The sequence below is a fragment of the Oncorhynchus tshawytscha genome, linkage group LG26 (assembly GCF_018296145.1).
Source record: "Oncorhynchus tshawytscha isolate Ot180627B linkage group LG26, Otsh_v2.0, whole genome shotgun sequence".
Classification (NCBI taxonomy): Eukaryota; Metazoa; Chordata; class Actinopteri; order Salmoniformes; family Salmonidae; genus Oncorhynchus; species Oncorhynchus tshawytscha.
In genome coordinates, this window is record NC_056454.1 from 47,858,002 (window position 1) to 47,881,892 (window position 23,891).

A 23,891-nucleotide genomic window follows, 5' to 3' on the forward strand; every position below is an offset into this window, starting at 1 on the left:
ATAACAGTACTTACAGTTGACCGGGGGCAGCTCTAGCAGGGCAGAAATTTGATGAACTGACTTGTTAAAAGGTGCCATCGTTGAATGTTACTGAATTCTTCAGTAAGGCCATTCTACTGCCAATGTTTCTCGATGGAGATTGCATGGCTGTGTGCTCAATTTTATACATGTCAGCAATAGGTGTAGCAGAATAGACAAAACCACTAATTTGAAGGGGTATACAGGAATGTTTTCAGACCCCTTCTCTTTTTCCACATTTTTGTTACTTTACAGCCTTATTCTAAAATGGATTAAATAAATAAAAATCTATCTACACACAGTACCTCATAATGACAAAGCGAAAACAGGTTTTTGGAAATGTTTGCTAAAAAATAAAAAACAGATACCTTATTTACATTAGTATTCAGACCATTTGCTATGAGACTCAAAATTGACCTCAGGTGCATCCTGTTTCTATTGATCATCCTTCAGATGTTTCTACAAGTTGATTGGAGTCCACCTGTAGTAAATTCATTTGATTGGACATGATTTGGAAAGGGACAGACCTCCATCATTCTTAAATGGAAGAAGTTTGGAACCACCAAGACTCTTCCTAGAGCTGACGACCCAGCTAAACTGAACAATTGGGGGAGAATGGCCTTGGTCAAGGAGGTGACCAAGAATCCGATGGTCACTCTGACGAGCTCCAGAGTTCCTCTGTGGAGATGGGAGAAACTTCTAGAAGGACAACCATCTCTGCAGCACTCCACCAATCAGACCTTTAGGGTGGAGGGGCCAGACGGAAGCCACTCCTCAGTAAAAGGTATGACAGCCTACTTGGAATTTGCCAAAAAGCACCTAAAGGACTCGTAGACCATGACAAACAATATTCTCTGGTCTGATAAAACCAATATTGAACTCTTTGGCCTGTATACCAAGCGTCACGTCTGGAGGAAACCTGGCACCATCCTTACGGTGAAGCATGGTGGTGGCAGCATCATGCTTTGGGGATGTTTTTCAGCGGCAGGGATTGGGAGACTAGTCAGGATTGAGGGAGAGATGAACGGAGCAAAGTACAGAGAGATCCTTGATGAAAACCTGCTCTAGAGCGCCCAGAACCTCAGACTGGGGTTCAAAGGTTCACCTTCCAACAGGACAACGACTCGAAGCACACAGTCAAGACAATGCAGGAGTTGCTTAGAGACTAGTCTCTTAATGTCTTTGAGTGGCCCCGCCAGAGCCTGGACTTGAACCCCGTGCAGCGATGCTCCCCATCCAACCTGACAGAGCTTGAGAAGATCTGCAGAGAATATTGGAGAAATTCCCCAAATACAGGTGTGCCAATCTTGTAGTGCCATACCCAAGAAGATTTGAGTCTGTATTCATTGCCTAAGTTGCTTCAACAAAGTACTGAGTAAAGGGTCTGAATACTTATGTAAATGTGACATTTCTGTTTTTTTGGTTGTTTTTTTTGCTTTTGTCGTTATGGGGTATTGTGTGTAGATTTATGAAGGGAAAAAATGATTTAATCAATTTTTAGAATAAGACAGTAACGTAACAACATGTGGAAACAGTCAAGGGGTCTGAATACTTTCCTAAAGCACTGTATAGTGTAGTTGCGACAGAATCCTCTAAAGAGGTTTATGAGTCGCACCAGCAGCTGGAGAAGTCATCTGTCTGTCTGTGTCCAGGGGGACAGCAGATCTGTACCACAGCCTTCAGCTATACAGCCTAACCCCTAGTCTGGTCCCAACCCTGTCATCACAGAGAGGAAACATCCCCTACCACCAAGGCACTCCGTGTACACAAAATTGTTCCGTGTTGAATCAACACTTATAGTATTACATTTAACACTTGGGTAGTGTGTACTGTATATGGGTCCATACTTTTCAGTGTTATATTAACACTGTGCTTTAGTACTGACGCTATTACACTTTGTCAGTGTTAGTGAATTAACACTTTTAGTGTTAGGCGGTAACACCTCGTATTGTATTTTTAACCGTTACACCAAGAGGCCCTCGGAGTGTGGTGTCAGGAAAATAACCTCACACTCAACGTCAACAAAACTAAGGAGATGATTGTGGACTTCAGGAAACAGCAGAGGGAACACCCCCCCTATCCACATCGATGGAACAGTAGTGGAGAGGGTAGTAAGTTTTAAGTTCCTCGGCGTACACATCACAGACAAACTGAATTGGTCCACCCACACAGACAGCATCGTGAAGAAGGTGCAGCAGCGCCTCTTCAACCTCAGGAGGCTGAAGAAATTCGGCTTGTCACCAAAAGCACTCACAAACTTCTACAGATGCACAATCGAGAGCATCCTGTCGGGCTGTATCACCGCCTGGTACGGCAACTGCTCCGCCCACAACCGTAAGGCTCTCCAGAGGGTTGTGAGGTCTGCACAACGCATCACCGGGGGCAAACTACCTGCCCTCCAGGACACCTACACCACCCGATGTCACAGGAAGGCCATAAAGATCATCAAGGACAACAACCACCCGAGCCACTGCCTGTTCACCCCGCTATCATCCAGAAGGCGAGGTCAATACAGGTGCATCAAAGCTGGGACCAATAGACTGAAAAACAGCTTCTATCTCAAGGCCATCAGACTGTTAAACAGCCACCACTAACATTGAGTGGCTGCTGCCAACACACTGACTCAACTCCAGCCACTTTAATAATGGGAATTAATGGGAAATGATGTAAAATATATCACTAGCCACTTTAAACAATGCTACCTAATATAATGTTTACATACCCTACATTATTCATCTCATATGTATATGTATGATACTGTACTCTATATCATCGACTGCATCCTTATGTAATACATGTATCACTAGCCACTTTAACTATGCCACTTTGTTTACATACTCATCTCATATGTATATACTGCACTCAATACCATCTACTGTATCTTGCCTAAGCTGCTCTGTACCATCACTCATTCATATATCTTTATGTACATATTCTTTATCCCCTTACACTGTGTATAAGACAGTAGTTTTGGAATTGTTAGCTAGATTACTTGTTGGTTATTACTGCATTGTCGGAACTAGAAGCACAAGCATTTCGCTACACTCGCATTAACATCTGCTAACCATGTGTATGTGACAAATACAATTTGATTTGATTTGATATCCCTCACTGTTGGGTTAAGGACACCACAATATTATTTACCTTTAATGTCACTATTATGTTAGGAATGACAAAGATTTCAGAACTGGCAGCAGACATGCTCAAACTTTAATTAAGATAACCACAGACCACTTAAAGTGGTATAGCTCTTCAACTCACAGGTGTCCAAAAATAACTAACTGAAAGCCACCCCCCACTAAGCCACGTCTCCAATATAATTGATTTGTGTGCCTTGCTTTCTTGGATGAATTGTAGAATTACCACACATGACTGTATTTATTAGTGACAGAGACATGTTTGTTGAATTCATACATTTTCAGTCCTGTGACCTTTTAATGACAATACATTATTTTAAGCCCTAGTTTTGCGCGAATACAGATGCCTGAAACTCATTGTTTACAGGCCACATCAGGCATGCAAGTCACATTATGACAAATTATGTGCAATTCCTATTGGAATCCAGACAGAGTTAGTAACTCCAACAGTTGACATTTTTTCATTCAGTGTTGTCAACTTTGTTAAAAGAGACGACCTGAACCATTTAAAATGGAACAACTATTTCAGTAATGGGTGTAATAATTCTAACTAACCAACTGATTGGATTAGTTTAGAAAGTTAATTATCTTTGTGTAGCTTAACCAATCGATCAATGTATATGCAAAAAAACACAGATTATAATATCAATCTACCTGCAGTATAGCATGCTGGGAAATATGACAATGATGGGCATGGTTTTTTGATGGGAATGTTTTTTTACTCTACACAAAGTAAAACTGATCACACTCACCTCTGGTTATTAATCCTGGGGTTATTTTACACCAAGGAGTGTAAAATCAACACTAGAAATGCTACACTGGCCTCCCGGGTGGCGCAGTGGTTAAGGGCGCTGTACTGCAGCACCAGCTGTGCCACCAGAGACTCTGGGTTCGCACCCAGGCTCTGTCGCAACCGGCCGCGACCGGGAGGTCCGGTGGGCGAACCACAATTGGCCCAGCGTCGTCCGGGTTAGGGAGGGCTTGGCCGGTAGGGATATCCTTGACTCATCACACACCAGCGAGTGCTGTGGCGGGCCGGGCGCAGTGCACCCTAACCAAGGTAGCCAGGTGCACGGTGTTTCCTCCGACACATTGGTGCGGCTGGCTTCCGGGTTGGATGCGCGCTGTGTTAAGAAGCAGTGAGGCTTGGTTGGGTTGTGTAACGGAGGACGCATGACTTTCAACCTTCGTCTCTCCCGAGCTCGTACGGGAGTTGTAGCGATGAGACAAGATAGTAACTACTACAACAATTGGATACAAAAAATTGGGGAGAAAAAGGGTCAAATTCAACAACAAAAAATGTTAAACACTGAACTGAAACAAATCAACGCCAGGTTAACACCGGCCAATTTGCTATGTGGCCTCATTCATACAGGCGGTCCCATTCTGATCCTTTGCCACTAATTCGTCATTTGACAATCAGATCAGATCTTTTGCCGATAATGGGGGCAAAAGATAAAAATCGATCGTCTACACATGTAAACAACAGGTTTGTAGACTAATAGTGAAATGCTAACTTACCGGTCCTTTTCCAACAATGCAGAGTTTAAGATAAAGGTTTGTTTTAAATATATAAATAGTGACATGAGGAATGAATAACGAATAAAAATAACGAGTTAAATATAAAAAGACTATATAAAGGGACTGCCAGTACTAAGTCGATGTGCAGAGGTAGCAGGTAAGAGGTACAGTAGCTATGCACATATAGGTAGTGGTAAAGGATAGATAATAGACAGTAACAGTAGTATACTGTAGGTTGGGGTAAAGGATAGATAATAGACAGTAACAGCAGTATACTGTAGGTAGGGGTAAAGGATAGATAATAGACAGTAACAGCAGAACAGCAGTGTACTGTAGGTAGGGGTAAAGGATAGATAATAGACAGTAACAGCAGCGTATGTTGTGGACTGTGTGTGTGTGTGTGTGTGTGTGTGTGTGTGGGAGAGAGAGTATATGTGAGCGTGCTATGTGTGTGTGGGCGTATGTAGTGTGTGTGTGGGGGGATTTCAGTGTAAGTATGTTTGAGTGTGTGGGTAGAGTTAGAAAGATAGTGCAGGTAGTCTAGGTAGCCATTTGATTATCTATTTAGCAGTCTTGTTTAGCAGTCTTGTTTAAAGGTCTCATGGCTTTGGGGTAGAATCTGTTCAGGATCCTGTTGTTTCCAGACTTGGTGCATGGTACCGCTTGCCATGCAGTAGCAGAGTGAACAGTCTAAGACCTGGGTGGCTGAGTCTTTGACAATTTTTAGGGCCTTCCTCTGACACCGCCTGGTATAGAGGTCCTGGATAGCAGGCGGCTCAGCCCCAGTGATGTGGCGCCTTGAGGTCGGATTCCTTGCAGTTGCCGTACCAAGCAGTGATGCAGCCAGTCAAGATGCTCTCAGTGGTCCAACCAGTCAAGATGCTCTCAGTGGTGCAGCCAGTCAAGATGCTCTCAGTGGTGCAGCCAGTCAAGATGCTCTCAGCGGTGCAGCCAGTCAAGATGCTCTCAATGGTGCAGCCAGTCAAGATGCTCTCAGCGGTGCAGCCAGTCAAGATGCTCTCAGTGGTGCAGCCATTCAAGATGCTCTCAGCGGTGCAGCCAGTCAAGATGCTCTCAGTGGTGCAGCCAGTCAAGATTCTCTCAGCGGTGCAGCTGTAGAACTTACTGAGGATCTGAGGGCCCATGCCAAATCTTTTAAGCCTCCTGAGGGGGGAACAGGCTCTGACGTGCCTCCTTCACAACTGTGTGGGTGTGATGTGGACTCCGAGGAACTTGAAGCTCTCGGCCCTCCGTTTCCTGTTGTCCACAATCGTCTCTTTTGTCTTGCTGACGTTGAGGGAGAGGTTGTTGCCCTGGTACATCACTGCCAGGTCTCTGACCTCCTCCCTATAGTCTGCCTCATCATCGTCGTCGTCCAAATCGAGGTTAGTGATAGGCTGTTCTGATCGTAGGAAACGATGGTGGAAACATTACGGACAAAAAAAGAGTTACGATCAGCGCAAAAAAACACCACACAAAATAGCAGAACTGGTCCGGATCCCGTAAGACAGCAGCTATCCACTTAACGTCAGAAAATGGGCTGCATGTGTCACGGCCGTCGAAAGAAATGGACCAAAGCGCAGCGTGGTAAGCGTACATTTCCTTTTTTATTTCAAATGTCACCAACAAAACAACAACCGAGGACACAACCATGAAGCTTACAGGGTATTAGTGCCACTAATAAAGATAACTACCAACACTGAAAGGAGGAAAAAGGGCTGCCTAAGTATGATTCCTAATCAGAGACAACGATAGACAGCTGTCCCTGATTGAGAACCATACCCGGCCAAAACATAGAAATAAAGAAACATAGAAAACAAAACATAGAATGCCCCCCCCCAAATCACACCCTGACCAAACCAAATAGAGAAATAAAACGTCTCTCTAGGGTCAGGGCGTGACAGCCTGTGTAAACTCCACTGAACGTCAGAAAAGTAAACTCAGCCCATTATACAGTATATCCCGAAAAGGATTGGAAATATATCAACAAAATAAACATATCAATAGTATAGTCGTATCTAGTTCCACCTTTTCCACCTCCATCTATCCAATCCAAATCTACGAGGACTACAGTTTATTTCTGGAAGGAGTGAGTGGTGTGATTGACAGCATGTAACTCCAACCACTGTATTCTTCTGAAATCTGATTGGCAGACTATATCCAATCCCCACTGTATTCTTCTGAAATCTGATTGGCAGACTATATCCAATCCCCACTGTATTCTTCTGAAATCTGATTGGCAGACTATATCCAATCCCCAATGTATTCTTCTGAAATCTGATTGGCAGACTATATCCAATCCCCACTGTATTCTTCTGAAATCTGATTGGCAGACTATATCCAATCCCCAATGTATTCTTCTGAAATCTGATTGGCAGACTATATCCAATCCCCAATGTATTCTTCTGAAATCTGATTGGCAGACTATATCCAATCCCCACTGTATTCTTCTGAAATCTGATTGGCAGACTATATCCAACCCCCACTGTATTCTTCTGAAATCTGATTGGCAGATTATATCCAATCCCCACTGTATTCTTCTGAAATCTGATTGGCAGACTATATCCAACCCCCACTGTATTCTTCTGAAATCTGATTGGCAGACTATATCCAATCCCCACTGTATTCTTCTGAAATCTGATTGGCAGACTATATCCAACCCCCACTGTATTCTTCTGAAATCTGATTGGCAGATTATATCCAATCCCCAATGTATTCTTCTGAAATCTGATTGGCAGACTATATCCAATCCCCACTGTATTCTTCTGAAATCTGATTGGCAGACTATATCCAATCCCCACTGTATTCTTCTGAAATCTGATTGGCAGACTATATCCAACCCCCACTGTATTCTTCTGAAATCTGATTGGCAGATTATATCCAATCCCCACTGTATTCTTCTGAAATCTGATTGGCAGACTATATCCAATCCCCAATGTATTCTTCTGAAATCTGATTGGCAGACTATATCCAATCCCCACTGTATTCTTCTGAAATCTGATTGGCAGACTATATCCAATCCCCACTGTATTCTTCTGAAATCTGATTGGCAGACTATATCCAACCCCCACTGTATTCTTCTGAAATCTGATTGGCAGATTATATCCAATCCCCAATGTATTCTTCTGAAATCTGATTGGCAGACTATATCCAATCCCCACTGCCCCCCCCCCACACACACACACACACATCTCCACCTCTCTTGTCTGATGGCTTCTCCATGTTGCTTTTCTCATGCCTGCCATTCCATCCCATTCCGTCCCATCCTGCTTTCCCACCCAAACAAACCCAGGCAGGGAACAGAGCAGCGTGGACTTTTTCCACAGGCATGTCCTGCGTCTGAAATGGCACCCTATTCACTATGCAGTGCACTACTTTTGACCAGGGGCCCTATAGAGAATAGGGTGCACTACATAGGGAATTAGGGTGCCATTTCAGATGCTGCCACAGTTTTCCATGAGACCACCATGGGATATCTGGACGGAGCAGCATGACACTGGATCGTTTTCCAAAGTGAATTTTCACAGATAATCGTGAGTCAAATGTAAAACGTTGCTTCTTTCTATTGTCATGCCTTTTTCTTTGTGGTTTTCAGGGTTTTAGAGTTTACTGTAACAGCCAATTAAAACGCCTCGTTTAGCAAATGGCTTGTTAAGAGGATGCTTTGTTGTAATGAAGGTAAAGGTCCTGTGCAACCGTTTTGATCTCAATATCATATTTTCTTCTGGTTAAAAGTTAAGTACCTTACTGTGATTGTCTTCAATTCAAATGGTACATTTTTTTTATTTTAAATACCTGCTTCTTAGCAAACAGCAATTTCTCAAGCAAAAAAGTGTTGCCAGGACTGTCTGTGAGTGGTCTGTGTGGGGGAGGGATACAATGGAAAAGTAGCTCTTATTGGCAGCGAGGATGAGAACTCTCTTATTGGTCTATCAACTCATTTACCACCAAGTGATTTAACCAAAACTCCATCCCACCAAAAATAGGTTGAAATTTCAGGCGGTCTTTTCAAATAGCTCTTACACTAAAAAGGCATTATCATCATGTGCCCAATTTCACAGCATTATTTCAACCTCATAGTGGGAAAATCATGTTTTTGGCTGCCCTGGGCCTTAACGAGGGGATGCCTCGTTAAACTGGCTGCCCGTACAGTACCGTGTTGCCTGTTTCCTCTCCTTGTGATACCGCCTGGTACTAGCTGTGTATGTGTGTGTGAGTGAGTGAGTGAGAGTGACAAAGACCCAGTGTTTCCTCCCTCCACACCTCACTGAACACCTCTTTCTCTCTCTGTCTCTGTCTCTCTCTCTCTCTCTCTCTCTCTCTCCCTCTCTGTCTCTCTGTCTCTCTCTCTCTCTCTGTTTCTCTCTCTGTCTCTCTCTCTCTCCCTCTCTGTCTCTCTGTCTCTCTCTGTCTCTCTCTCTGTTTCTCTCTCTCCCTGTTTCTCTCTCTCTCTGTTTCTCTCTCTCTCTGTCTCTCTCTGTCTCTCTCTCTCTCTCTCTCTCTCTCTCTCCCTCTCTCCCTCTCTGTCTCTCTCTCTCTCTCTCTCCCTCTCTCCCTCTCTGTCTCTCTCTGTCTCTCTGTCTCTCTCTCTCGCTCTGTTTTCTCTCTCTCTCTGTTTCTCTCTCTCTCTCTCTCTCTCCCGCTCTGTCTCTCTGTCTCTCTGTCTCTCTCTGTCTCTCTCTCTCTCTCTCTCTGTTTCTCTCTCTCTCTGTTTCTCTCTCTCTCTGTTTCTCTCTCTCTCTGTTTCTCTCTCTCTCTCTCTGTTTCTCTCTCTCTCTGTTTCTCTCTCTCTCTCTCCTTCTCTCTCTCCTGATTGAGTAGCAGAGAGCCGTATTTCTAGTCATCTCTCCCACACATGAAACAGAAGCAGAGACGCAGAGGTACTAAGTAACATTGTCGACTGTGGAGGATGTGATTCACTGTGTAATGATACTTGAGGGGAACCAGAGGAAGACACAGGGCTGTGTGTGTGTGTTGTGTTCCTGTGTGTGTGTGTCAACTTTTACGAGTGTGTGTGAGTGTGTGTGTCTTGCAAAGGGTTGCGAGTGAACACACAAGTCACGTGACCCAAAGAGCGCTTAACTTTCTGAGTGGACGGCCACAGCAGGGGGTGCTGGATAATGAGGCTGTTGTCGTGGAGATGATCAGAGCCTCTCTCTCGCTGTCTGATTTGATCTGGGCTAATCCGGGTCACACACAACTGACCCTGTGTGTGTGTGTGTGTGTGTGTGTGTGGGTGTGTGGGTGTGTGTGTGTGTGGGTGTGTGTGTGTGTGTGGGTGTGTGATGCTGTGTACATGCGAACACACACAATCGCTGCACAAATGTAGCCTGTCATTACAGCCATGAACGGTGAGGCATTTTTCAAACGCAAGATACAGAAATAAACTGTGTTTCACACCTGCATTTTGAGCTGATAGTCATTAGTGTTATCTGTCAATATCAACTAGGGATATCATGTCACTTCTCTGGAGATCTCAGAGCGAGCAGGATCTTACGGCCTACCTGAATGGAACAGGATCATACGACCTACCTGAATGGAACAGGATCATACGACCTACCTGAATGCAACAAGATCATATGACCTACCTGAATGCAACAAGATCATATGACCTACCTGAATGCAACAAGATCATATGACCTACCTGAATGCAACAAGATCATATGACCTACCTGAATGCAACAAGATCATATGACCTACCTGAATGCAACAAGATCATATGACCTACCTGAATGCAACAAGATCATATGACCTACCTGTATGGAGCAGGATCATACGGCCTACCTGTATGGAGCACAGGTTTCAGGATCGGATGGAAAGCATGATCTGTCTGTATCCTTTTTCTTCCTCACAAATATCCAAATTCATTTGCCAGAATATGTTACAGATGTAGGATCTTAATTTGAGCCAGTTTGCTGCAGCAAAAGGAAATGTGAATTGTTATGCAGTTTATAATTCATGCACATGTTTGTAGTGGTTGATACATTTTTCGTTAGGACAAATCAAGTCTGACATTTTAAAGCGGAAATGAGAAACTTTAGAAGCCTTTTTAAACCTTGTGTACACTACAAGTTTGCATTTTCTGCTGTACAGGAACATTTCCAGCAACAAAAGAGTGATCAAATTAAGATCCTACATCTGTACATCTTAGTCCCATCACGTATTGAAGGCAGTACAACGTTACAACTATCTTTAGACATATAGCCAGTAGGCTTACCCACCACTGAGGTATGTAATTAATCCACCCAAACTGGGCCTATCTGATACATGAACAAGATCAATGAAATCACCAGTTAGCCTATTGTACTGGCAAAGATGGGCTCGTCCGCAGCAGATAATATGGATAATATGATTTTATATGGATAATATGATATATATATATATATATATGGATAATATTTAATTATTTATTTATTTATTTCACCTTTATTTAACCAGGTAGGCAAGTTGAGAACAAGTTCTCATTTACAATTGCGACCTGGCCAAGATAAAGCAAAGCAGTTCGACAGATACAACGACACAGAGTTACACATGGAGTAAAACAAACATACAGTCAATAGTACAGTATAAACAAGTCTATATACGATGTGAGCAAATGAGGTGAGATAAGGGAGGTAAAGGCAAAAAAAGGCCATGGTGGCAAAGTAAATACAATATAGCAAGTAAAACACTGGAATGGTAGTTTTGCAATGGAAGAATGTGCAAAGTAGAAATAAAAATAATGGGGTGCAAAGGAGCAAAATAAATAAATAAATTAAAATTAAATACAGTTGGGAAAGAGGTAGTTGTTTGGGCTAAATTATAGGTGGGCTATGTACAGGTGCAGTAATCTGTGAGCTGCTCTGACAGTTCGTGCTTAAAGCTAGTGAGGGAGATAAGTGTTTTCAGTTTCAGAGATGTTTGTAGTTCGTTCCAGTCATTGGCAGCAGAGAACTGGAAGGAGAGGCGGCCAAAGAAAGAATTGGTTTTGGGGGTGACTAGAGAGATATACCTGCTGGAGCGTGTGCTACAGGTGGGAGATGCTATGGTGACCAGCGAGCTGAGATAAGGGGGGACTTTACCTAGCAGGGTCTTGTAGATGACATGGAGCCAGTGGGTTTGGCGACGAGTATGAAGCGAGGGCCAGCCAACGAGAGCGTACAGGTCGCAATGGTGGGTAGTATATGGGGCTTTGGTGATATGGTGATATAATATGATATATATATATATATATATGGATAATATAATATGGATAATATATATATATATATATATATATATATATATATATATATATATATATATATATATATATATATATATATATATATATATATATATGGATAATAGGATTTATATATGGATAATATGATATATATATATATATGGATAATATGATATATATATGGATAATAGGATTTATATATGGATAATACTATATATATATGGATAATATGATATATATGGATAATATGATATATATATATATGGATAATACTATATATATATGGATAATATGATATATATGAATAATATGATATATATATATGGATAATATGACATATATATGGATAATATGATTTTATATATGGATAATATGATTTATATATAGATAATATGATATATATGGATAATATGATATATATATGGATAATATTATATATATATATGGATAATATTATATATATATGGATAATATGATATAATTTTTTGCAAATGTATAAAAAAATAAAAATAAAAACAGAAATAACCTATTTACATTCGTTTTCAGACCCTTGGCAGTGAGACTCGAAATTGGTCTCAGGTGCATCCTGTTTCTATTGATCATCCTTCACATGTTTCTACAACTTGATTGGAGTCCACCTGTGGTAAATTCAATTGATTGGACAGTGGTTGAAGGAATTGTCCGTAGAGCTCCGAGACAGAATTGTGTCGAGGTACAGATCTAGGGAAGGGTACCAAAATATGTCTGCAGCATTGAAGGTCCCCAAGAACACAGTGGCCTCCGTCATTCTTAAATGGAAGAGGTTTGGAACCACCAAGACTATTCCTAGAGCTGGCTGCCCGGTCAAACTGAGCCATCGGGGGAGAAGGGCCATGGTCAGGGAGGTGACTAAGAACCCGATGGTCACTCTGTCAGAGCTCCAGAGTTCCTCTTTGGAGATGGGAGAACCTTCCAGAAGGACAACCATCTCTGCAGCACTCCACCAACCAGACTCAAATCAAATCAAATTTTATTTGTCACATACACATGGTTAGCAGATGTTAATGCGAGTGTAGCGAAATGCTTGTGCTTCTAGTTCCGACAATGCAGTAATAACCAACAAGTAATCTAACTAACAATTCCAAAACTACTGTCATACACAGTGTAAGGGGATAAAGAATATGTACATAAAGATATATGAATGAGTGATGGTACAGAGCGGCATAGGCAAGATACAGTAGATGGTATCGAGTACAGTATATACATATGAGATGAGTATGTAAACAAAGTGGCATAGTTAAAGTAGCTAGTGATACATGTATTACATAAGGATGCAGTCGATGATATAGAGTACAGTATCTACGTATGCATATGAGATGAACAATGTAGGGTATGTAAACATTATATTAGGTAGCATTGTTTAAAGTGGCTAGTGATATATTTTACATCATTTCCCATCAATTCCCATTATTAAAGTGGCTGGAGTTGAGTCAGTGTGTTGGCAGCAGCCACTCAATGTTAGTGGTGGCTGTTTAACAGTCTGATGGCCTTGAGATAGAAGCTGTTTTTCAGTCTCTCAGTCCCAGCTTTGATGCACCTGTACTGACCTCGCCTTCTGGATGATAGCGGGGTGAACAGGCAGTGGCTCAGGTGGTTGTTGTCCTTGATGATCTTTATGGCCTTCCTGTAACATCGGGTGGTGTAGATGTCCTGGAGGGCAGGTAGTTTGCCCCCGGTGATACGTTGAGCAGACCTCACTACCCTCTGGAGAGCCTTACGGTTGTGGGCGGAGCAGTTGCTGTACCAGGCCGTGATACAGCCCGCCAGGATGCTCTCGATTGTGCATCTGTAGAAGTTTGTGAGTGCTTTTGGTGACAAGCCGAATTTCTTCAGCCTCCTGAGTTTGAAGAGGCGCTGCTGCGCCTTCTTCACGATGCTGTCTGTGTGGGTGGACCAATTCAGTTTGTCTGTGATGTGTATGCCGAGGAACTTAAAACTTGCTACCCTCTCCACTACTGTTCCATCGATGTGGATAGGGGGGTGTTCCCTCTACTGTTTCCTGAAGTCCACAATCATCTCCTTAGTTTTGTTGATGTTAAGTGTGAGGTTATTTTCCTGACACCACACTCCGAGGGCCCTCACCTCCTCCCTGTAGGCCGTCTCGTCGTTGTTTGTAATCAAGCCTACCACTGTTGTGTCGTCCGCAAACTTGATGATTGAGTTGGAGGCGTGCGTGGCCACGCAGTCATGGGTGAACAGGGAGTACAGGAGAGGACTCAGAACACACCCTTGTGGGGCCCCAGTGTTGAGGATCAGCGGGGTGGAGATGTTGTTGACTACCCTCACCACCTGGGGGCGGCCCGTCAGGAAGTCCAGTACCCAGTTGCACAGGGCGGGGTCGAGACCCAGGGTCTCGAGCTTGATGACGAGCTTGGAGGGTACTATAGTGTTAAATGCCGAGCTGTAGTCGATGAACAGCATTCTCACATAGGTATTCCTCTTGTCCAGATGGGTTAGGGCAGTGTGCAGTGTGGTTGAGATTGCATCGTCTGTGGACCTATTTGGGCGGTAAGCAAATTGGAGTGGGTCTAGGGTGTTAGGTAGGGTGGAGGTGATATGGTCCTTGACTAGTCTCTCAAAGCACTTCATGATGACGGAAGTGAGTGCTACGGGGTGGTAGTCGTCCGGCCTGCAGCCTTGCGAGGGTTAACACGTTTAAATGTTTTACTCACCTCGGCTGCAGTGAAGGAGAGGCCGCATGTTTCGGTTGCAGGCCGTGTCAGTGGCACTGTATTGTCCTCAAAGCGGGCAAAAAAGTTATTTAGTCTGCCTGGGAGCAAGACATCCTGGTCCGTGATTGCCTTGTGGAGGGAATAGCTACACTGTTTGTGTTCGGTCATGTTACCGGTCACCTTGCCCTGATTAAAAGCAGTGGTTCGCGCTTTCAGTTTCACGCGAATGCTGCCATCAATCCACGGTTTCTGGTTTGGGAATGTTTTAATCGTTGCTATGGGAACGACATCTTCAACGCACGTTCTAATGAACTCGGACACCGAATCAGCGTATTCGTCAATGTTGTTGTCTGACGCAATACGAAACATATCCCAGTCCACGTGATGGAAGCAGTCTTGGAGTGTGGAATCAGATTGGTCGGACCAGCGTTGAACAGACCTCAGCGTGGGAGCTTCTTGTTTTAGTTTCTGTCTGTAGGCAGGGATCAACAAAATGGAGTCGTGGTCAGCTTTTCCGAAAGGAGGGCGGGGCAGGGCCTTATATGCGCCGCGGAAGTTAGAATAGCAGTGATCCAAGGTTTTGCCAGCCCTGGTTGCGCAATCGATATGCTGATACAATTTAGGGAGTCTTGTTTTCAGATTAGCCTTGTTAAAATCCCCAGCTACAATGAATGCAGCCTCAGGATGTATGGATTCCAGTTTGCAAAGAGTCAAATAAAGTTCGTTCAGAGCCATCGATGTGTCTGCTTGGGGGGGAATATATACGGCTGTGATTATAATCGAAGAGAATTCCGTTGGTAGATAATGCGGTCGACATTTGATTGTGAGGAATTCTAAATCAGGTGAACAGAAGGACTTGAGTTCCTGTATGCCTTTGTGACCACACCACGTCTCGTTAGCCATAAGGCATACGCCCCCGCCCCTCTTCTTACCAGAAAGATGTTTGTTTCTGTCGGCGCGATGCGTGGAGAAACCAGCTGGCTGCACCGACTCCGATAGCGTCTCTCCAGTGAGCCATGTTTCCGTGAAGCAAAGAACGTTACAATCTCTGATGTCCCTCTGGAATGCTACCCTTGCTCGGATTTCATCAACCTTGTTGTCAAGAGACTGGACATTGGCGAGAAGTATACTGGGGAGTGGTGCACGATGTGCCTGTCTCCGGAGTCTGACCAGAAGACCGCTACGTTTCCCTCTTTTACGAAGTCGTTTTTTTGGGTCGCCACTCCTCAGTAAAAGTAAAAGGCACATAACAGCCCGCTTGGAGTTTGCCAAAAGGCACCTAAAGGACTCTCAGACCGTGAGAAACAAGGTTCTCTGGTCTGATGAAACCAAGATTAAACTCTTTGGCCTGAATGCCAAGCGTCATGTCTGGAGAAAACCTGGCACCATCCCTATGGTGAAGCATGGTGGAGGCACCATCCCTACGGTGAAGCATGGTGGAGACACCATCCCTATGATGAAGCATGGTGGTGGCAGCATCATGCTGTGGGGATGTTTTCAGCGGCAGGGATTGGGAGACTAGTCAGGATTGAGGGAAAAATGAACGGAGCAAAGTACAGAGAGGTTCTTGACGAAAACCTACTCCAGTGCTCAGGACCTCAGACTGTGGTGAAGGTTCACCTTCCAACAGAACAACGACCCTAAGCACACAGCCAAGACAATGCAGGAGTGACTTCAGGACAAGTCTCTGAATGTCCTTGAGTGGCCAACCCAGAGCCCAGACTTGAACCCGATCAAACATCTCTGGAGAGACCTGAAAATAGCTGGGCAGCGATGCTCCCCATCCAACCTGACAGAGCTGGAGAGGATCTGCAGAGAAGAATGGGAGAAACTCCCCAAATACAGGTGTGCCAAGCTTGTAGTGTCATACCCAAGAATATTCTAGGCTGTAATAGCTGCCAAAGGTGCTTCAACAAAGTACTGTCTGAATACTGAATATGTAAATGTGATATTTCCGTTTCTTTTTTTCAATACATTTGAAAAAATAAAAAAATAAAAAAATTGTTTTGTCGTTATGGGGTATTGTGATGTCATTATGGGGTATTGTGATGTCGTTATGGGGTAATGTGATGTCATTATGGGGTATTGTGTGTAGATTGATGAAGGGGAAAAAACGATTTAATCCATTTTAGAATAAGGCTGTAACCTAACAAAATGTGTAAAAAGTGAAGGGTTCTGAATAGTTTCTGAATGCCCTGTATATCAGTTCTCGTTTATTCCTCGTGTCGTTAGGTTTCTATTTACTTCTCTCTGCGTTGTTGATTTGAATCCCTCATATTAAACACTAATGTTATTCACTACGTTGATGTTTTATACTTACCATCATGTTTTACACTTCTGTTTGTTTAAAAAAAATGTATTTGCTTATTTTATATATTTTCAATGTGAAAAGGCCAGAGGTCATCTGTGATCATTGGAAAGTCTTCAAAAAGGCCAGTAGATGTCATCTGATAAAAGTCCTGAAAGATTCTGCTAGTTAACTGGTACTTAGAAAATGTCCACTATTACTTTGCAGTAATATACCCTCCCTGTGCAGTAATATACCCTCCCTGTCCAGTAATACACCCTCCCTGTCCAGTAATATACCCTCCCTGTGCAGTAGTATACCCTCCCTGTCCAGTAATACACCCTCCCTGTCCAGTAATACACCCTCCCTGTCCAGTAATATACCCTCCCTGTACAGTAATATACCCTCCCTGTCCAGTAATACACCCTCCCTGTCCAGTAATATACCCTCCCTGTCCAGTAATATACCCTCCCTGTCCAGTAATACACCCTCCCTGTCCAGTAATACACCCTCCCTGTCCAGTAATATACCCTCCTGTACAGTAATATACCCTCTCTGTCCAGTAATATACCCTCCCTGTCCAGTAATATACCCTCTCTGTCCAGTAATACACCCTCCCTGTCCAGTAATACACCCAGTAATACACCCCCTGTCCAGTAATATACCCTCCCTGTCCAGTAATATACCCTCCCTGTGCAGTAATACACCCTCCCTGTCCAGTAATATACCCTCTCTGTCCAGTAATATACCCTCTCTGTCCAGTAATATACCCTCTCTGTCCAGTAATATACCCTCCTGTCCAGTAATATACCCTCCCTGTGCAGTAATACACCCTCCCTGTCCAGTAATATACCCTCTCTGTCCAGTAATATACCCTCTCTGTCCAGTAATATACCCTCCCTGTGCAGTAGTATACCCTCCCTGTCCAGTAATATACCCCTCTGTCCAGTAATACACCCTCCTGTCCAGTAATATACCCTCTCTGTCCAGTAATATACCCTCTCTGTCCAGTAATATACCCTCTCTGTCCAGTAATATACCCTCCCTGTCCAGTAATACACCCTCCCTGTCCAGTAATACACCCTCCCTGTCCAGTAATATACCCTCTCTGTCCAGTAATATACCCTCTCTGTCCAGTAATACACCCTCCCTGTCCAGTAATACACCCTCCCTGTCCAGTAATATACCCTCCCTGTGCAAGCCTAACCTCACCTAAGTTTTTGATGTACAGTATGTGTATCAGTGTGTGTGAATGTGCACCTGTGATTGTGCCTTCGGAAAAAAACGTCCTCACTTTGTCTTACCTTTACACACACACATACACAGTCTCTCTCTATCTCGCTAACACACACACACACACACGTTCTCACACGTTCTCTCACAGTGCCCTCTTTGTTCTGGGGTATCCGTTTTGGAAGGGATTTCTGTCAGCGGGGTATTAGATAAGTGCTGCTGAAACTCACAGGCAGATTAACATTGTCCCATTACTGAGACCCATGGGCTCTCATCCCCTGTGTGTGTGTGTGTGTGTGCGTGCGTGCGTGCGTGAGTGTGTGCGTGCGTGTGTGCGTGTGTTTGCATGTTTGCTCCTATCCACTCAGAAAGGAACAGCCAGGAAGGAGTTAATTGAACATGACAATCACCTGTTCACAGATCACTAACACACTCACATACTCATCGTTAATGATAATACTTATTAAAGTCTCAGCCGGTAAGATTTAAGACATATGTTTGACCCAGCCGTCCAATAATCCCCAGGTGTAGGGAGGTATTACATATCCACTATATCTTGTTGTGGTGCACAGCAGATTTATTTATCCACTTCGTAATCAATGGTAGTGTTGTAACTTGGTAACGTATAAATTCAGTTCAGACTGGGGTTGTGTTCATTAAGGCATAAAAGATATATAGCTATGAAAAACAAGCGTTTCTCATTGGTCATGTTCAGGACAGGTGGTACCTTTTGTAGTAGCTCGTCAGTCTTGTTTTCTTCAGTTTCGTACCAATATACAGCCCAGCTCTGCAGTAGGCAGTGTCCGCTAGTGGTCAGGTCAGACAGCGTGGTTAATGTTGTGTGTGAACAGTAACCCGTTGTTTATCTATGGCAGTAGTTCTCAAAGTGGGTAGTCATGAGAATAATATACCTACAATTACATTCAGAAAGTTTTCAACCCCCCCCCCTTGACTTTTTTTCCATAATTTGTTACGCTAAAGACATTTTCTAAAATGTAGTAAAATTGTTTTGTTTTTTTCTCTCAACAATCTACACAAAATACCACATAATGACAAAGCAAAAAGCAGGTTTTTAGAAATTTTAGAAAATGTATAAAAAAATACAAAAGCTGAAATATCAAATTTCAGTAAATATTTAGAACCTTTCCTTTCCTTGGTTGAAGCACCTTGGGCAGCGATTACAGACTCGGGTCTTCTTGCTCTGTCAGGTTGGATGTGGAAGGTCACTGCACAGCTATTTTCAGGTCTCTCCAGAGATGTTTGATGGGGTTCAAGTCCGGGCTCTGGCTGGGCCACACAAGGACATTCAGAGACTTGTCCCGAAGCCACTCCTGCGTTGTCTTGGCTGTGTGCTTAGGGTCGGTGTCCTGTTGGAAGTTGAACCTTCGCCACAGTCTGAAGCCTGGAGCGTTCTGGAGGAGGTTTTCATCAAGGATCTCTCTGTACTCTGCTCCATTCATCTTTCCCTCAAACCTGACTAGTCTCCCAGTCCCTGCCTCTGAAAAAAATCCCCACAGCATGATGCTGCCACCACCATGCTTCACCGTAGGGATGGTGCCAGGTTTCCTCCAGACGTGACGCTTGGCATTCAGGCCAAAGAGTTAAATCTTGGTTTCATCAAACCAGAGAATCTTGTGTCTCATGGTCTGAGAGTCTTTAGGTGCCTTTTGGCAAACTCCAAGCGGGCTGTCGTGTGCCTTTTACTGAGGATATGCTTCCGTCTGGCCACTCTACCATAAAGGCCTGATTGGTGGAGTGCTGCAGAGATGGTTGTCCTTCTGGAAGGTTCTCCCATCTCCACAGAGGAACTCTGGAGCTCTGACAGAGTGACCATCAGGTTCTTGGTTACCTGCCTGACCAAGGCCCTTCTCCCCCGATTGTTCAGTTTGGCTGGGAGGCCAGCTTTAGGAAGAGTCTTGGTAGTTCCAAACTTCCTTCAACCTCATGGCTTGGCATGGCTTGGTTTTGCTCTGACACGCATGTCTGGGTGGTTCCAAACTTCTTCCATTTAAGAATGTCACTGTGTTCTTGGGGGCCTTCAATGCTGCAGATTTTTTTTGGTACTCGTCCCCAGATCTGTGCCTCGACACAATTCTGTCTCCGAGCTCTACGGACAATTCCTTCAACCTCATGGCTTGTTTTTTTGCTCTGACATGCACTGTCAACTGTGAACAAGAACATCTGAAGGATGATCAATAGAAACAGGATGCACCTGAGCTCAATTTCAAGTCTCATAGCAAAGGCTCTGAATACTTAAACAATGAAGGTATGGAGGGATGGGATGGGATGGGATGGGACAGGGGTGAGGGTAAGGGGGTTAACGGTGAAGCATCTCCAGTTCTTCCTGTTCTGTTGGGAATGTAGCCAGGCTACAGCTTGGGTTGTATCTCTGTACTTTACTGGATCTACAAACATACATCAACGTTCTGAGGTCTCAACACAACCTTTTCTTTTTTTTCAAAATAAGTTTCAATGTACAAATTGTTTTCGTGAGCTGTTGTTTTAAAAAAATATATATATTTATAAAACACAGAAAAGTTCTAACAGAAGTATCAGGATATTATTGCAATAGATATTTGAATATTAAAATTATATATTCATATTTATTATAATAAATGCATATTTAAACATCTGACCAACTTGTGTTATAGTGTGGAGTGTGTAACACTACTGTCTTCTCTGTCTCTCTCTCTCTCTCCCTCTCTCTCTCTGTCTCTCTCTCTCTCTCCCTCTCTCTCTCTCCCTCTCTCTCTCTCTCTCTCTCTGTCTCTCTCTCTCTCTCCCTCTCTCTCTGTCTCTCTCACTCTGTCTCTCTCTCTCTCTCTCTCTCTCTGTCTCTCTGTCTCTCTCTGTCTCTCTCTCTCTGTCTCATCTCCCTCTCATCTCTCTCTCTCTCTCTCTCTCTCAGGTCCTGTGTGCACGCTACAAACGTAGACATACTATCGACCAGCCAGGAGACTCCTCTCCTGCCCCCTCGCCGCTGCCCACTGACCCAGCCATGACTCTGCCCTCAGCGGGCACATATGGCAGGGGACCTGCCTCCTACAGGAACCGGCGCTACCACCGTAACTCGTCCCGCTCCCGGACCCAAACCCTGCCCCTGCCACAGACCCAGAACCAGACCCAATGCAGGTCCAGCCAGGCCTCACAAACCTCCCTTTCCTTGGCCTGTGAAGAGGAGGAAATGGAGATGGGGGCTCGCTCTAAATCCTGGAGGACCGGTCGAACCCGCTCTCTGTTCTCCCTGCCCAGCTTGGCAGGGTTCACCGGCTCTCGCTCCCGCTCTGCCGGGTCCTCCCCCGGAACCTCACCCAGCCCTACCCATCACAGAAGCCACTCCCACTCCCTTAGCTCCTCCCTGGTCCCACCCTTCCGTCTCAACGTGGATGCTCTGATTGGTGCGGAGGAGACGGATGTGGACACAGGGATAAAAGTGGATGCGGGCAGCATTGTTGACCTGTCGGTAGTGTCTGCATACTCTAGGAGTCGCAGACCCACGCCACCACGCCCTCTCTCTGCACCTCCGCCGGACCCAACCTCCTCCCCATCCCACGCCAACGTCAAGCCCAAGGCGTCAACGCTAGGCCGCCCTCCTGTTCCCATGAGAACCAGCAGCCTGGCCTCCTCCAATAGCATACCTTCCACCCTGCAGCGGCCACACCCCAACAGCGCTTTCTTGCCACCGAGTGGCCAGCCTTCACTGAGGGATCCCATCACGCGCAGCCAATTGGACAGCTCTAACAGCATTATTGGGGTGGTGTCTCAGAACAGGTCTGGCAAGGAGGTCGGGGTGGAGGACGACGACCAGGAGTTCTATATCTAACCAGTTAGTGGCGCTAGAGAGACACGCCGGCCAGCAGGAAGGGACAGGGACACTGAGTGACTACACAGCTCTTTTCTGCTCTGCCACCTGGTGGCTGGTTTAAGTCAGTGCAGAGGACAGTACAGTGGCTTCATTCAACTTCTTCATGAAATCTTTCTCACTGTGTGTTTCTACATCGTTTCTAACTAGATGTTTGTGCTATTTGTTATTTAATCAAGTTGTGGTATAAATGTGTAGCGCTTACTGAGATGGCTTATAAACACATTGCAGACTACTCATATTTAAAACAGAGATGTTATGAAACCAGACCTATTGGACATAAATTAGATTTAAAACAGAGATGTTATGAAACCAGACCTATTGGACATAAATTAGACTTAAAACAGAGATGTTATGAAACCAGACCTATTGGACATAAATTAGACTTAAAACAGAGATGTTATGAAACCAGACCTATTGGACATAAATTAGACTTAAAACAGAGATGTTATGAAACTATTGGACATGGCAGCTATACGACAGTGGAGTTTCTGGCTCTATCTCAATTCATCTATCCTTGATTCCTCTCTCCTCACCTCCTTCTCAACGGTATTGGAGGAGAAGGTCCAAGGTTACTCCGCTTTGACCTTCTTCTCCAATCCGTTTAGCAAAAAGGAAGTTGAGGAGAGAGGATGTAAGGAATCGAGGAAAGACCAAATGAGAAAAGAACCCCTGATTCTGACACTTTTGGTGCAGTGGTTCCCTCTGGTGGTGATATTGTAATTGACGGCTAAACAGAATCTAGTTTAAAGTAGTAGTCAGTAATATGGGATGCTTTTGATTTTAACTGATTATTTCTATGTTCACCAAACTTTTTAATATTGATTAAAGCATCAGAATATGTATGAATTAATAAAAATAAATACAAAAATGAATGATTTTATGTGAACAGGGTCCCTTTAAGGTGATATAACAGTGAGGCTGTGTGAACAACACACACCTAGCCTGTACTGTATCAAGGTAAGGGATGGTTTTAACACGCTCTCAGTATGACTTAAAGACAAAGGCTTGTTTTAGCTGAAATTACACTGCAGCATGTTGGCTCTCAGTGTTGGCTGGTCTCTGTATGGCTCTCGGTCTTCCTTGTGAGGACTTTACCAGGTGTGACTCTCCTTAAGCGGCCGATGAGCCTGAACAGAGGAAATCCCACATTGCCTTTCTTCATATGGACATCATGGAGAGGTCTCCGTGAGCTCTGCAGAGGTGATGTCATCGCTGGCCAATCAGAAAAGAGAGTTGTGTAATCCATTGTTCCACGGTTCAGGTTATCCATAGTGTCTCAGGTTTTGTTGTGTGTGTGTTTCTCTGTGTCTCTGTTTGTCTGTGTGTGTGTGTTTGTGTGTGGTTCTGTGTGTGTGTGTGTGTTTCTTTCTGTGTGTGTGTTATTTTAATTTTTTTAATTGTGTGTTTGTATCTGTGTGTGTGTGTGTCAAATCAAATCACATACACATGGTTAGCAGATGTTATTGCGAGTGTAGCGAAATGCTTGTGCTTCAAGATCCGACAGTGCAGCACTATCGAACAGGTAATATCTAACAATTCCACAACAAAACCTAATTTCTAACAAATTCCACAACAAAACCTAATACACACAATCTAGTAAAGGACTGGGATGAGACTATATAAGTATAAAATATATGGATAAGCAGTGACAGAACAGCTAAGATGCAATAGATAGTAAAGAATAGATAGTGAAGGATACAGTGTACAGTATATACATGTAATATGAGACATGAAAACATTCTTAAAGTGGCATTATTAAAGTGACTAGTGTTCCATTTATTAAAGTGGGCAATTATATCAAGTCTGTAGGTAGGCAGCCACCTCTCTGTGCTAGTGGTGGCTGTTTAACAGTCTGATGGACTTGAGATAGAAGCTGTTTTTCAATCTCTCATTCCCAGCTCTGATGCACCTGTAC

At 43.9% G+C, this 23,891-nt stretch overlaps 1 protein-coding gene across 1 annotated transcript in view; it reads left to right on the plus strand.

Annotated features, from left to right (window-relative positions):
• Positions 1–22,853, plus strand: part of LOC112224894 (protein FAM124A) — a 76,479-nt gene extending 53,626 nt beyond the window's left edge. Inside the window, exon 4 of the mRNA XM_042306818.1 lies at positions 21,020–22,853. Within this exon, the coding sequence (XP_042162752.1) occupies positions 21,020–21,934 (915 nt within the window). The 3' untranslated portion in view covers positions 21,935–22,853. The remainder of the gene's footprint in view (positions 1–21,019) is intronic.
• Positions 22,854–23,891: the final 1,038 nt, after the last annotated feature.